Here is a 15,325-nt window from a genome sequence, read left to right on the forward strand (position 1 = left end):
AGTTGCTCTGCAGCATGTGGGATTTTCCCAGACCAGTGATCGAACCCGTGTCCCCTGCATTGGCAGGCAGATTCTTAACCACTGCGCCACCAGGGAAGTCCCCTCTCAGGGGTTTCTTTTGACCTAGAGGTTTCTATCCTCTATTTTTGTTTTTTTTCATAATTATTTTTTTTTGAAGAAGCCAGTTTCTTCAAAAAAGAAGAATATCCTGTGGAATTTCCCACATTTTAGATTTTGCTGTTTGCGTTGCCTGGGTTTTTATTACGTTCTTCTGTCCCCTGTGGTTCCTGCAAACTGTTAGTTTGATCTAGAGAGTTAATCTGAGTGAGGGAAGAGTACTTCACAGATGCTATTGTGTACTCTATCAAGAGATACATAATATCTGGTGTGTCTCTATGATGTTGGTGGGCACTAATGATCTTTGCCTAGATTCATTATTTCATTAGAAGTTTGCCGAATAATGATCTCCTAATTCCCTCATTTCTTCTTCATTAGCAGGAATGCTTCTATGGAGAAACACTCTCCTTAACTCAGTAATGTCACTGTTCCTTAATCCTCTATTCTTTTTCAAATGACACGATTTCAACTTGGTTTCCTTTGGCTCAGTTTGAAATAAGACATTTAGAGAGGGAATTTTACTTGTATATATTTTTCTTAGGCCCTAGAAAAGTAAACCCAAAAATCTGATGTTTCTGCAATCCGCGTCTTGCATGAAGACGACGCTCCCCCTTTCTCGGTCATCAGTTAAATGTAAATCTTCATTTTGACATGTCACTGATAATATTTTCTGAGTGGTAATACAATCTCTCGTAGATGGTTTCAGTAGAATTTAGCTTGGGTGTAACAGGAGACACTCTGAAACCACACTTCCTTTCAGGTCTTAGTTGGTGTTGCCTCAAAGTTATTTTATTCTGAGACACAGCAGAAGACCCGTAGGTCCCGAACTGAAAGGCACTTAAGAAACTTTCATACATTATTTTTCCTCTGAAAAAAGCTTTGTTAAGGGCTTAAAATTTTTGCTTTATTACAAACATTTAAAATTCCACATAAAACTAAACATATCCTGAGTCAGATGACAGTCACAGAGTATTCAAAGAAGCTTGTCTGTTTTTAATATTTAAGCTTGATAGTAGAACTGAATACCTGAGTGTGAATATTAAACCTCAGACAGTGTTGCACTAGTTGATTTGAGTTTGGGGCAGAGGGTGGCTGGCAAGGTCTACCATCCAAATTAGAAAAGGATTCTTCAGTGGCTTTAGGTATTAGATCTTCTAGAATGGAATTTCTGAAATTCACATAGAAAACTGTGATGCTGACGCAAATGAAAAATGAAAATATAAAACCAAAAAAATAGCGGCAGGGAAGTTTATAATCTTTTGTCAAGGAGAGTCGCTTTTTTGATGCAATCATTGAAATAGAAAGGAATTTTTCAGGTATAGTGGCAGAGTCTTGTCCTAAACCACGGTACTGTTTATAAGCCTGGTAAAAATCAAGTATGCTTGGTTTCGTCACCGTGACAGGTGGCACTGTGGATGTGAGCTTTTACGATGTCAACAGCACCTTGGACTTTATTCATTTCTCTTTAGTCACGTCCTATTGTAGTACACATCAGATTGCCATACGGATCAGACTCATTCCGGCCATGTGCTCTTCCAGTTACCATCTCAGGACTGTAAACCTTCTTCCCACGGCACTCCAACCTTGTTGGGTTGAATGTTCATGGTGACTTGAATAAGAGATTGGTTCACCGAGACCTTTTCCGATATTCTCCTCTGGACAAGAACATGTTTATATGAAGTAGACGTGACCTTACATTTTTAGCACTGGAAATGTTGATTGTAGCATCACAGACTTCTAGGACTCACGGACACCATTTTCATTCTTTCTCTTGCTTTAGGGCATCTCTGTTATCCACCACAGATTTGGCTCCTAAGTTAAAAAAAATTATCTCCATTTCATGTCTTCATTTAGTAATGCATTCCAGATGAATATAGCAGTATAACTCGAGCTTAATTTCTCTTTAGAATCATTTGACTGACACTGGCATCTGAAGGTCACTTAGGAGCCCGGGCTGTGTCAGGTACATTTCATTCTGAATCCATGTCTGGTCGTGAATGGAATGCACTTGGCCTTGTGTTGTCATCCTGATGAAAGGACTCCCTGTGCTGACCTTGACCTAAACGTTTGTTTTAACGTAAGAGGGGTAGCTGTCGTGAGATCTGACTGGGGCAGGCCAGCTGGCGGCCAGTTAAGGTCATACAGCATGTCACCCATGGTGAGGTGACCACGGTTGGGAGACTGTTCTTCAGCCTTCTGGTCACACATACATCTTTGTCAGTGTGCAGAGGTAACTTGCACTTTAGTGCAAACTTACACGGAGCTGATGTATAAACCGGAAAGCTAGTATATTCACTCAGAGAAGATCAGAGAATTTTCCATTGTCATGACAAAAATGTTTATCATATCTGTTCATTGTTATGTCCATGTCACTTGTCTCTGCTTGGCATTAGATGTTTGCTTATGCCCTTTTCCCTTTTGCTGGTCGCCTTGAAAATAGTTTTGGGTGTTTCAGCCCACAGTTACCTCCCACAGATGGATAATCCAGTTTTTACTTGTTCAGCTCTTAAAAAGCAACCTTATTTTCTTCATTTGTAAGATGGGCACTTCTCTGTTGTCCATTAGACACTGCATATAATGTATATTCAAAGTGGAATTTGGGGGCTCAGTACCTCAAGGTCTTAACTGATAGCAAATAGTAGAGCCAGTGCTTGTTCCTTTATGACATGTAGCATTTCTTTGCTCAGAATTTCTCTGATAATTAAGCATCATTTACCAATAACTGGGCTAATGTATCATGTGTAAATGTCATTCAGTAAGTGATTTTTGATTTTAATTTGATTTTAAAGAATAGACTAAACCTTAGACTAGATGAAATCAGAATGTCATGAATTCCATTCCAGTGCATTTGGCCAAAACTTCTTCATCCTTCTTTCCCTCCCTCCCTCCCTATTCCTTCCTTCCCACCCTCCCTCAGTAAACATGTACCGAATGCCAGTTCTGTTTCAGACACTATGACTGCCACAACACGTAAGGTCCAGACTCTCACATTCTCAAGAGTTCACAGGATGGTGGGAGAGATGTACAAAGGATCACGAGATCACAGTATAGAGTTTCCTGTGAAATAACAGAGAGCAACATATTGGCTCCTCCTGTCAAACTTAAGATGAGTCTTAGAGGATGAAATGGCGGTCGTCACAGAGAAGGAGCTTTTCCAGCTGAGGAAAGAAGCCATGTGGAAAGAGGCACAGCTAGAGCGTATACGTTACATGTGAATGTGGCTCGTTTCAGGGCAAAGTGCTGGAAAGGCAAGTAACATCCAGACCAGGAAGGGCCCTGAGTATCATCAGACGAAACTTGAACATTATCCCATCAGTAACAGGGAGACAGAATTTCACATTTAAAAGGGGCAGTGCTGTGATCTGATTTTGAGTGCAGAGATATCTCTGAGGCCATTGGAGACTGGCCCCCAAGCCCTTTCATGCTCTGGCCACAGCCATACCTCCTCCTTCACTTGGCTGTGTTCCCTTCCTCTCTCCCTGCACTCTAGCCACAGTGGTCCTCTGGTTCCTTAAACAGGCCAAGTGCTTTCCTTCCTCTGTGTCTTTGAAGGTACAGCATGCTTTTCCACCCCGCTCTTTATAGCTTTGCTTCTTTTCTTTGCTGGGGTTCAGCCACGCACCTCAAAGAGGCCCTCCCAGATCCTCTTCCCTAAGTTAAGTCACCCTAAGTTAATTCTCTTATATTCTGCACAGCAGCTAATATTTTATTTGTTCCCCTACTTCTTACTTACATCCACCACCGGAATATAAGCTCCAAGATGGAGTTTGCTCACTGATGTGTCCCTAGCACCTTGTTGTGCCGGGCACCTAGGTGAGGATTGTCGAGGGTCTCTTGAATGAATAAACAGAAATAGTCCTGAAGGTGGCTAGATCTGTTAGAAAGGGGCGGTGATTGTTGACATGATAAATGACGAAGGCCAGAACTAAGCTTATGTCTGTGAAAACGTAGAGGGGACCGTATACCAGGGATATTTGGAGAGAGGATTGCTACGGTTAGTCCCCTGAGATTCACACAGTGATGGAGAAGTCTTACATGTACCTTGGATTGCTGGTTTCAACAAGAATGTGAATAATGGTGGCAAAAACATAAAATGGAAATACAGGGGAGAAAGCAAAAAGGGTAGAAGCGAAAGGGTCAATTCTGTTTTGGCTGATTGAGTCTGAGATGACTGGCGACATTTCAGCAAAAGTTTTCAATGAGCATCTGAAAATTCTAGCCTGACGCTAAGTAGATAGGGCTGAGTTAGAGACAGAACATCCCCCCCAAAGGTAGCCACCCTCATCTGTTTCTCTCTACCCAGATGTTGTGGAACATCTTGTGGGAGAAAGCCAAATCCCTGTACTGACTGAAGTTGAAAAGCACTGCGTGACTAAAGGCAAGACCTTTGTTGTGGAGGAAGAATAGTTTCAGGACACTGGTCATAATACCACTGCACTTGTATTTGGTGCAGGAGAGATTCCAAATAAGTGATTTACTTCTTGCTGGTTTTCCATCTGCTAAACTGGATGACTTATATTTAAAAGCATTTGGCATCCTTGGACACAGTGACTGCCTACATGATCGCAAATTAGTGTTTTCATTCCACGTTAGTGATTTCCTCTTATTCTTTTCCCAGGGGAGATGGAAAATTGCTGTTGACTATTCTTGATATAAACCTCCGTATGCACTGCAACAGACTAAGTGCCAGAAGCCTCCTGGCATCTATTTGGAATTTCCCGTACACTCAGAATTCATATTTATAATATTTAATCTAACATGAAAATAAAACATTTTTCACTTTATTTCCTACTAGTCCAGAATCTCAGTTTGGGGGTTCAGCTGCATCAAAGACTATCTTTCTGTTTAGAAATCTCAAATCAAAATGTAAGAGGATTTCAGCTAGTTGTATGCCCAGAGTCTAAAACCCAGATCTGAGAATGCCCACTGGACTTTGCTCCCTTTTGCCTAATAATTTCTGGAAATCTCTGTCAAGGTTTATGCCAATTGTCTAACACATAATGAATTTCACCAGGCATCTGAAGTTCACCATGAATTGTCTAGGACTTTCCTGAGGAATATTCTAATTCTAGCCTGGAAGACCTATACTCAAAGGCCAAAATTTTTATCGTGCACCCCTGCCAGTAAAAAGTTTTAGAGCATGCTTCTCAAGATATGTTTTTAAGAAATTGTACATCATGTCAATGTGTGACAGAACTAATATTCACATTATAAAATGTATGCAAAGGTATAAATTAAAACGAGATTAATCTTTCTAGATATCTTACTGATTTTGATGGCTTTAAGCTCTCAACAGCTAATATCTCAAGGCTCAGTATATAAATAGGGTGAGGCTTATTATTAAAAATTGTGGACTTAAACCCACATTTCAAACAGTCTGTGGATAAATTCTATTATAATTTATGGAGGTCAACATCTTGGCAAATCCGATTCAACTGTCCTTGCTTCTAAGTCATTCCACCACTGATGAAGAACTCGTCCTAGCAATCAGAGCCTCTGCTCTGCCATTTTTCTTACCGTTGTTGGATTATCTTCAGTCCGGGGTTTCTCCGCAGGAATCTTTTGAAGCCAACTTGTTTATTTTGTCAAGTTTAGTTAAAGCCAGATTTTAGAATCAGAAAACGTTATTTAATTGCCCTCTCACCATCGCCACCAAATGCCGGTATGTTGAAAGTAAGAGAACAAGTTGAGGAAGGCATGTGTGAAGGAGTTTACCCACCAAAGGTGACAGGTGGTCACGACCTACTGTCATACCAAAGGAAGGCGCCAGGGTCAAGCAACTTATTAAGCCCTGGCGGTATAAACAGTAGTTCTAACGCTACTGTATTTCCTTTCCCAGCTTTCTCTTTCTCCCACCAAGTCTAAAACACCTGAGCAGCAGGGTTCCCACCCACCTCTCTCTGAACCCCTGTGCATTCCTTCACTCTCAGAGCCGAATCCAGAAAGCAGAGGGTGGCATTTCTTTGTACTTTACCTTGAGGCAACTGGCTGAGACCATCCAATCTGCCTGGAATGTAATTTTGGCTTAAAAGAACCAGAACTAATGGAAGAACAGAAGCAGCTTAACCCAAACTGTTTCTCATTCCACTGCCCTACAGAGAATAGAGGGGACGAAGGAGGGGAAGTTCTGTGAATTCTTCGCCTGTGCCCTTCTTTGAGGTTTGAACCATGGACAATTTTAATTGCACCTATAAAATGGCACCTTGCGGCAGAGTACATGCCTGGACTGAGGCAAGAATTGGGATTTTTGCTTCATAAGATTGAGTGATTTGGAGCTTTGGGAACAGATCAGATGTGTCCCTTTTGGGATTGTCATTTCTTTCACCTGCCAGCCAGCTCCTGTTTACTGTGTCATTTACACTTGCCCCCTGTTTCCATCAAAGCTCGAGTAAAGGTCTGTACCAACTAACACGACACGCTAGCAAGCATTTGGCAATGTAGATAAGATCGTAAAATATATTCCCCCTCTAGTTGCTATTCTTTATGTGTCTGGAGGCAACTTTTGTTTGTGTTTCTTCATTCTCTGTGCCTTTGCTTCCCTTTTTAGTTGGTTCTGCCGTGCAGTATAAAATTGCAATTATTAATACCTTTTCAAGAAAATTGGACTTTATATTACTGTAGATTTTCTTCTAAGATGATGCCTTTTCAAGTTCTGGGTTCCTTTTTCCTTTTTTTAGAAATTCTTTTTTTTGCCATGGGAACCACAGTATTGATTATTGTCAATAACTGTGAATAGTTAACAAAGATTGAAGTATATATTAAGATAGCGTAGTAGAATCGAATTAAGTGTTAGCAATAATTAAATAATGGTGAGGTTATGGATTGTACAATACACAGACGACATTTCCGTGGCATGGGCTGTCTGTGGTTCCCGCTGGGAGACTGCTGATTGATGTAAAAAGCGTGTGACACCATTCAGAGGCAAAGGTTTCCGTATGGACTGTTGTGGGTAGTTGGTTCACTGATTTTTTTTTTTTAAGGTGGTGAGAGTTTTAGGTGGAGTGAGTATTTCTAATCTAACACTTCTAAAGGCTAAAAGAAGTACAATCACAGTTGCGTCATTGGTTATGGAACTGAGCTTGGGAAATCATGCTTTGTAACTTCCTGCCTTAGTTTCATTACCTATAAAACTTAGGACAGCAGTAGCAGCCACCTCATATGATTAAAGGTAGAACACTTAGAGCAATGCCTGGCTCACAGGAAGCTCCCGATAAAGGCTAGCTACTGAGTGATTAAGTATTCATCTCCAGTACGGGCTGCCTACTTTCCCACCCTCTGGTGGAGCGCACAGAAGATGCCTTTAAGCTGCTTGATAATTGCTGCCCTCAGCATTTCATCTGGATACGTGCATGGAATGAGGCTTGGCCCATACCTGTGTCTGCACAGGTGTGCCTGGTGCCCATCGGAGGAGGAACATGGTGGTCAGTAGGGAAAGAGTGAGGTGTATTGAGGAAGCGCTATAGGAGAGCTATGACCATCGTGAAGAGACTTGGGTACAGAGCATTCGGGAGGGCAGGTTCTGTGCAGCTCTTGTCCTGGCCTCTGTGGGGTTCTTCCACCCTCCACGCTCCTCTCAGCCCAGCCCCCTTCTTTTCACCTCTTGCCCAGTTTCATCACAAGCTTGGTCTTCATTCTCAGTGATGGCCTCGTTGTTGGGAGGTGAGGCTGTGGGGAGATATTCCTGCTCTGCCTTCCCTCAGCTTTCAGATTGTACCACGGCCTCCTTCCTTCCATGACCCCACATCCTTGCCTTTCTCTTGAGAGAGGTCAGAGGAATTGGTTTGTGGCAGGTTTGAGGGGTAGATTACCTGAGAGTTCAAAAAACCCAAGGCCTGGGACTTCCATGGTGGTCCAGTGGTTAAGACTCCGTGCTCCCAATACAGGGGGCACGGGTTGATCCTATCCCTGGTCGGGGAACTAAGATCCTGCATGCCGCGTGGTGCGGCCAGAAAAAAAAGAAATAAAATAAAAAACCCAAGGCCTTCCATATTACTTTCCCCATTCCATTCTCTTTTCCTTACAAATTATTTATCAAGCCCTAAAAATATCAGTCGTTCGGTCGAAACAGGTGAGTTTTATGTTGGCTACTCGGGAGCTAGCAAAATAATTTCTTTTTATAAACGTATTTATTTTTGGCTGCATTGGGTCCTCGTTGTTGCGTGTGGGCTTTCTCTGGTTGCGGTGAGCGGGGGCTACTCTTCGTCGCGGTGCGCGGGCTTCTCATTGCGGTGGCTTCTTTTGTTGCAGAGCACGAGCTGTGTAGGCACGTGGGCTTCAGTAGTTGTGGCACGTGGGCTCAGTAGTTGTGGCACGCGGGCTGTAGAGCACAGGCTCGGTAGTTGTGGCGCACGGGCTTAGTTGCTCCTCGGCATGTGGGATCTTCCCGGACCAGAGCTCGAACCCATGTCCCCTGCATTGGCAGGCGGATTCTTAACCACTGCACCACCAGGGAAGCCCTAACAAAATGATTTCTATTGATAATCCAATAATCATCTTTGCTTTCTTGGGCTGAGAATAAATCTAGTCCGTTTGCAAAGGATTTTTATACACCCACTTGTGAAGAGGTGTCACGTCAACTACTGAAGGACACAGAAAGAAGCAAACAATGGGCTAATAGAGGCTATTTTTAAAACCAACATCAGCCAAAGCCTGGTAAAGCAGCCATCTTTCGGTGACATCTTCCACACCTTGGATGACCAGGTTTACTTTGGCTAATCTAAAAGACTAAGGAGTGTGCCCTTCCTACTTCAGTCTGCCATGGGTTTCTTGCCCAGAGGTGCTCCTCTGTCAACAAGAACAGCGCCCTTAAGTAAGTACTTGTTTTGTGCTAATTAGAAGTCCTTCAAAACAGCGAACGCTGTCCTGTGTTTATTTGGACGAGGTGCACTTGGGGATAGAAAAGCGTTCAGGGTTAAAAATGGCTGGAGGGCAGCAAGAATTCTTGCCAGTTCCCTCTCCTTACCCTGGTCTTGTGGAAAGCTGTCTCCAAACCAGAGAGGGAATTTACCTATTGTGTAAGACCCTGACCCCGTGCCTGTGCCTTAAGCAGGCACATAGTTTTTATGTGCGCCTGTTAGTTTGAATTTGTGATACTGATCTGCTTTTTGTCCCTGCTGACGGTTATTATATCTTAATGGGCGAAACCCTACTCTAATGATCCTTGTGTATATAATTCTCGGAGTACAGAGCAGGCACCAGAGGACCACATAAAAACGTTTGCCTCAATTTCCCTGCAAAAAAGGAGCCCAGAAGCCAGACTTGACCAAGTAACAGATTTTTTAAGGTAAAGGAACCCAATAAAATTACCAGCTTTTCACAGCGTGTGTCTACTTCCTTTCGACATATTGTGAAGTGTAGGTGAAATATTCTAACTGAACTGACAGTGGGAGTGGGGATAACTAAGGAGAGAGGGAGATAAAAGTAAAAACCACCAGCCATGATTGATACCGCAGAAGCAATGAATCGTTGGGGGTCTCCCCTTTGTGGATTTGGCCCTCCACCTTTCTGACACCACCTGCAGGAGTGTCAGTGTAATGAGCCCCATAGAGATGGAAGCAACAGCTAGAAGTACTTGGAGTTACTGTATCAGGGCTTTGCGGGGCACTGGAGAATTGTGTAGGCTGGTATTTGCTTATTCAACTTTTACAGTAAAGATGGTGTTTGTCTGTGAGTGTGTGTGAGGGAAAGAGAAACAGAGAGAGTGTGTGTTTACAAGTACAAAGTGGAGGGGGCTACCTGATCCTAGGCAACTCCAAAAATATTTTAATAAAGGACTGATTTCTTTCTACAATGTGATCTTCAATGAACTAAATGGGTTCATGGGATGCTTCTAAGTTTGATGGTGAGCGCCTTCAAGAATCAATTCTCTAGGGACTTCCCTGGTGGTGCAGTGGTTAAGAATCCGCCTGCCAATGCAGGGGACACGGGTTCGATCCCTGGTCCGAGAAGATCCCACGTGCTGCAGAGCAACTAAGCCCATGCACCGCAACTACTGAAGCCTAGAGCCCGTGCTCTGCAACAAGAGAAGCCACCGCAATGAAGAGTAGCCCCCACTCGCCACAACTAGCGAAAGCCCGCGCACAGCAATGAAGACCCAATGCAGCCAAAAATAAATAAATAAATAAATTTAAAAAAAAAAGAATCAATTCTCTAATACACTGTCCCATATTTGGGGAATAGCGTGCTCAGGTATGGATTCTGGCCCTATGTACGAACTTAAACTATTCATGGTGAATAGGAGGCAGGATTATGTACGTGCAACACAGCTCTCCTGTGAGTCACAGGACTTAGGCTCTTTTTACGTTTCAACCCTTTGGCCAATAACCTAACCTTCCCTGGCCACCCTATAAGATAGAAGTAATAGAAATCATTTAATTTCCTTAAGCTCTTGGGCTCAACCAGATAATCTTTTCATAGTGCTGCTTCCACCACTGAGTTTCATTTTACTTTTAAGAGCCTCGTGGAAGAGGAGAAATCTCAGTGGAATACTTGGCGTTGGCCCTAAATTAATCTCTCAATCTACTTCTTCCTCTCCCCCATTCCTCCCCCAAAGATGAGATTGGAAGCGTAGCTTGGGGCTAGGAAAGGAATGGGCTTAAAAATCAGGCCAAGGCCTTAGGACTTCGCCCAATATTTAAAGGAAAGACATCTGAGGTATTTTAAACATCAAGTAAAATTTTGAGACCTGTGTTTAAAACAAAAAATAACTTGGGTGGTACGACGAAGCGTGGATTGGTGGGAAAGATGGAAATGAGAGGTAAAAATAGGTTAGCTTTCTAAATGGACCCGAAGGTTAGCTTTTTATATTTCCCTTAAGACATTCGATACATTATTTTTTGTAATTAGAGTTTTTGTGCATGTAAGTTTTCTATTAATGCTTCCTGAAGTTGGGTGTTGAGCAGGGTTTTGAAGGACCAAAAGGGTTTAAATTGCAACTGCTCCTATCTGAAACACTCCAGAATTCTAGAAAGTTTCATTTATAACACAAACTACTCAGTAATGGCAGTCTTCTTTCTCTGATGCTTTCCAGATGTTAAAGGAGATAAGGCATTAACAAGCATTAAAACACATCCACAATGTGTATATTTAACATCACAATAGTCAGTTTGTAAGTACCGTTCTGATTTCACACCATGCTTTATATGCTGGGCCAAGCATACATCTTAACCTCATTTAATGTTTTCAGTAAGTGAAATTAGACCCATTCTATGGATATGCCGAGGTTCATAGAGCTGAACCTGCCAGGATCACGTAGTAAGTTTTGCTCCCTCCGCAGCTGTCATCTTGGTCTTTTTCTGAACCTTGAGCTTGTTCCTTCATCTGGATTAGAAATATTCTTCTGCAGTTCCCTCTCCCTGGAAGGCTTTTCTCCCAGACACTCCCAGAACTGACCTGCTCAGCTCTTAGCTTAAATGTCACCTCTTCAAAGAAGCCTTCATCCATTAACCTCTGTCATGTTGCTCATTTCTCTGCTTTCTTCATATCATTATCTGTAACTGTTTATTTGTTTATTTTCTGTCCCCTAAGGCGGAGTGTAAATCTCGTGAGATCAAGTGCTTTGAACATCTCAGACACACATTTGATTTGTGTAATCACAGCATTTTAGAACCATTTCTAGAACTTGGTGCACGTTCAACAAGCATTTATTCAAGGGATGGGTGAATGAACGAATGAGTGTCGCCAGAGCCCATGCTTGTTCTCCAGTCCCATCCTCCCTACATGTTTTCCTCTGCTTCCTGGCATACTGCAGGGGAATTGGCTGAGGGTATAACCCATCAAACTGTGTATCTGGGACCCAGACTGATTAACTTCTGAAACTCAAATATTTACTCACTAGGAAAGGAAGCCAACAGATCATTCTCTTTCCCATTAGGTAAGATGACTTGATTATATGTAAGCTTGCAGTTCATGTGCAGTACCTTGTTTAGGAGTGAACGTTTCTGATAAATTATTTTTAGAATTTTACCTTTTCTTATCGTATTCCCGTTGGCTGATTTTTATAGGAGACTATTAGAATTTACATAGACTAGACATTGTTCCTGGCCATTTTTTTGTTTTTTTAAAGCATCAGACATTGAAAAATGCCTGGTTTCAGATTGGACTTTTCAGAAGGGTAATTTTCCTTTGTCTTGGTGGAATCTGAGACGACTGACTTTGTCACTACCGTATTAACCTCCTCTTTTCTCACTACCCCACGTAGCTGCGGAATAGCTTGATGATTAATTCCTCTAAGTTAGAGAAGGTGGCCTATGAAGGAATTTTAAGTACATTTCTCGGTGTTCTGTGAAGTTACATGATCTTAGCTCCATTAATTAAGTTTATTAAAATTGTATAAAGGCGTTCATGTGATTCTAAACCACAGAAGAGGCAAAACAATTTGAAAGCAACCTGCCCTTTACCTTGATCCCTACCTTCTCCAAAAACCGTGGTGTAGTGCCAACGAACAGAACAGTGGTTGACGAGCAGAATTTTAAGGCATTCTAAATATTACTGGTTGGTTTAATAAAATTAATTAGCCTGCCACGGAGAAAATTTACTAGCGTGCTGGTTAATTTCACAATGTAAAGTCAGAGAAAGGAGGTGGGGTTGAGGGAACAAACCTTATTAGTTTTGAATAATTATTTAAAGATGTGGAGCTGCCTATTTCGAGCACTTTGATTGCCAAATCCATTAAGGCTTTAAAATCTCAATGTTTGTATGCTGGTATATATGGGAAGGAATCTCTCTAGATGAAATCACAGGCATATTAGTTAACAGCTAAATAACTTATTTAACATACAGAACAACAGTAGGATCCAAAAAAAACCATGGGAATGAGAACTTGCCTTAAGACTGGCTCATGGGAGGTTTCCATAATCTTAATTTGCCATTGATGCAATTATTGCTTTTTCTTGTCTCTTTAATCCAAACAAGATGTTTGCAGCGGCCATGGAAAGGTGCCTGAAATCACATGCCTGAATTCATTTAATTTGCCAACATCGTCTTTTTTTCCTCTCTCTCTCTCTTCCTGGTAACGGGCAAGAGTCAGTTCTCGTGCATCAGGTACTAAATCTCTTCAATTACCAGCCGGGAAGAAAGATTTAACCTTGTGTTTCAAACCTACAAACGGATTTAGTTTTAAAGCACAAACACTTCTCCTGTGGAGCCTAAATTAAACTGCAGAAAGGATACAGAGCTTGAGGAATTAAACCAGGCAGGGCCAAGGCTCAGCCCAGTGATCGGAACCATTTCGGTTTCTTTCACGGGGGGGCCCCTGGTGCAAAAGGAAAGGGAGCGGGAACGAGCCGAAAGGCAACCTGTGTGAGAGGGGGCAATGTCATATTGCTTGCAAGCTAGACGTGGAGTACATGTGAGTGCAGGGGCGTCCAATCTAACCTCTTATCCTCTTTCTTCTTCTCTTTGGGGGCTCGGCAGCCATTTTTAACGTGGATGATTCCGTGGTTGATCTGGAAACCCTGGCGGCCTTATATGAAAACGTGAGTATCAAACACCTACAGAGCCAGAGTTTCTGGATTTTTGTATCCTAACTAACTTAAAAAAAAGGTAATGTCTAGAAAATGGTTATATGTGTCTCCTTCCACCTGAAAAGTCACTGAGCCATTCATGTTCCTCGGCAGTGGGAATTGTGACATTGCGTGGAAGAGGTTAAGGCACAGAAATGCAGGCTCAAATGAGACTGAGCATGAAGAAAGCACTAGGTTCCTGACCGCCCACTGTGGTATCTGGGTTAGTAGATTTCTTTTGCGAGGGAAGGCAGCTCAATGTGGAGGCCACTCGTGTGCCGTGGAACCCAGCCCAGCCCTGTGGCTTGCAATCAGAGTGCATGAAGCTGAGTTACCAGCTTAACGCTGGTGTACACCAGTGTCATCCTCTGAGGAATGGGGGTGCTGTTACCAGCTTGGATGGTTACTTTTAATCCAAGTGAACTGATGGCACTGATCGTGGGAAATAGTATAGGGTGGTGGGTGTGCGTTTTGGATTTAGAGTGAGATACTCTCAGGTTTGAGGTCGAGCTCTACCATTTACTGCTGAGTGGCCTCAGACCAGTTAAATTCCTTAAACCTGTTTATCTGTACAATGGGGATTATAATGGGCTCGACATGATCTTTGTATTAAAAGAGAATTCAGTATATGCAGCAGTAGCCGTGTCTTTTGAAAATAAACAGCGCTGTACACATATATGGTCTTCATGTGTGGATTACATGTGGAGATAACGAGCATAATTGTCAGGCTTTCTTGAGAAGGTGACACAGGAGAGTCACAATTCCCATAACTGTTAACTGTTCTGGTTCGCTGACTCTGTTAGGATTTGAAAACATAGACTGAAACAGATTCTTTTTACTGAAGTAACGCTGTTTCTCAGGAAGCTACCCGGAGCTCTATAGCATGCTATGATTACCGAGCTCAAAAAACGATTTCATTTCAATGCTTAGGTCCCCTGGGACCTTAAGCATCTCCGAGAAAATTTCCATAGTGTGATAATCCAGCCTAGCGGGATTGCCAGTTCCCTTCACCTTTCTACATCCTTTGTGCGTGTCAGGAACTGTTTGGTACGACTGGGTGGGAACTTCCCATGTTTCTCTCAGGAAGGCTTTCGTTCATAAAGAAGGTGCACACATCCTAGGCCATCGGGAGCTAATGGCACATTTGTTGAATACCTGGGGGGCATCATGGTGTTGTGGAAGAAAGGTGTTCTAAGTCAGGCTCTTTGCCAGGTCCTTAGTGTAAGCCTCGGTGGAGTCAGCTTTAAAACAAGGATGCAATACTTGATGTCGGAGGACTTTGTAAAAGGCAGAGTGCCTTCTAGGATGCTTTTAGTTGTTACCTCGGGCTCAGGACTGTGCGCGTGATGGGTACTTGTTAGCTTACAGTAGAGGTAAGCCACATACAACTGACACAGTTGCGCACATTGAGGAAGTATGGGACTAAATGCCAAAATCAGTGGTGCAGACAGCGAATGCTTAGAAAATTCAGAAAGAACCCGCGGACCAGAAATTTCAAAATCAGGCGCCTACATGAGTTAGGAGGGCTGTTCGGTTCTGAGGATGAAGAAAGCAAATGCTAAGGACAACTTGACCCTTACCCTATCTTACTGGGAAAGACACAGGGGATTCAAAGGTTAGCAATCAAATGTCCTGGCTTCTGTATCCAGCTAAGGTCACTTGTTAGGACCATTTAGTTTAGCCAGTAATTCCCAAACATTAGCATG

General features: G+C 42.6%; 1 protein-coding gene across 1 annotated transcript in view; it reads left to right on the forward strand.

The window, feature by feature from the left end:
* Window positions 1–15,325, forward strand: part of FMN1 (formin 1) — a 400,563-nt gene that overhangs the window by 225,835 nt on the left and 159,403 nt on the right. Inside the window, exon 8 of the mRNA XM_060003541.1 lies at window positions 13,531–13,592. Within this exon, the coding sequence (XP_059859524.1) occupies window positions 13,531–13,592 (62 nt within the window). The remainder of the gene's footprint in view (window positions 1–13,530; window positions 13,593–15,325) is intronic.

Source organism: Delphinus delphis, chromosome 2, assembly GCF_949987515.2.
Source record: "Delphinus delphis chromosome 2, mDelDel1.2, whole genome shotgun sequence".
Classification (NCBI taxonomy): domain Eukaryota; kingdom Metazoa; phylum Chordata; class Mammalia; order Artiodactyla; family Delphinidae; genus Delphinus; species Delphinus delphis.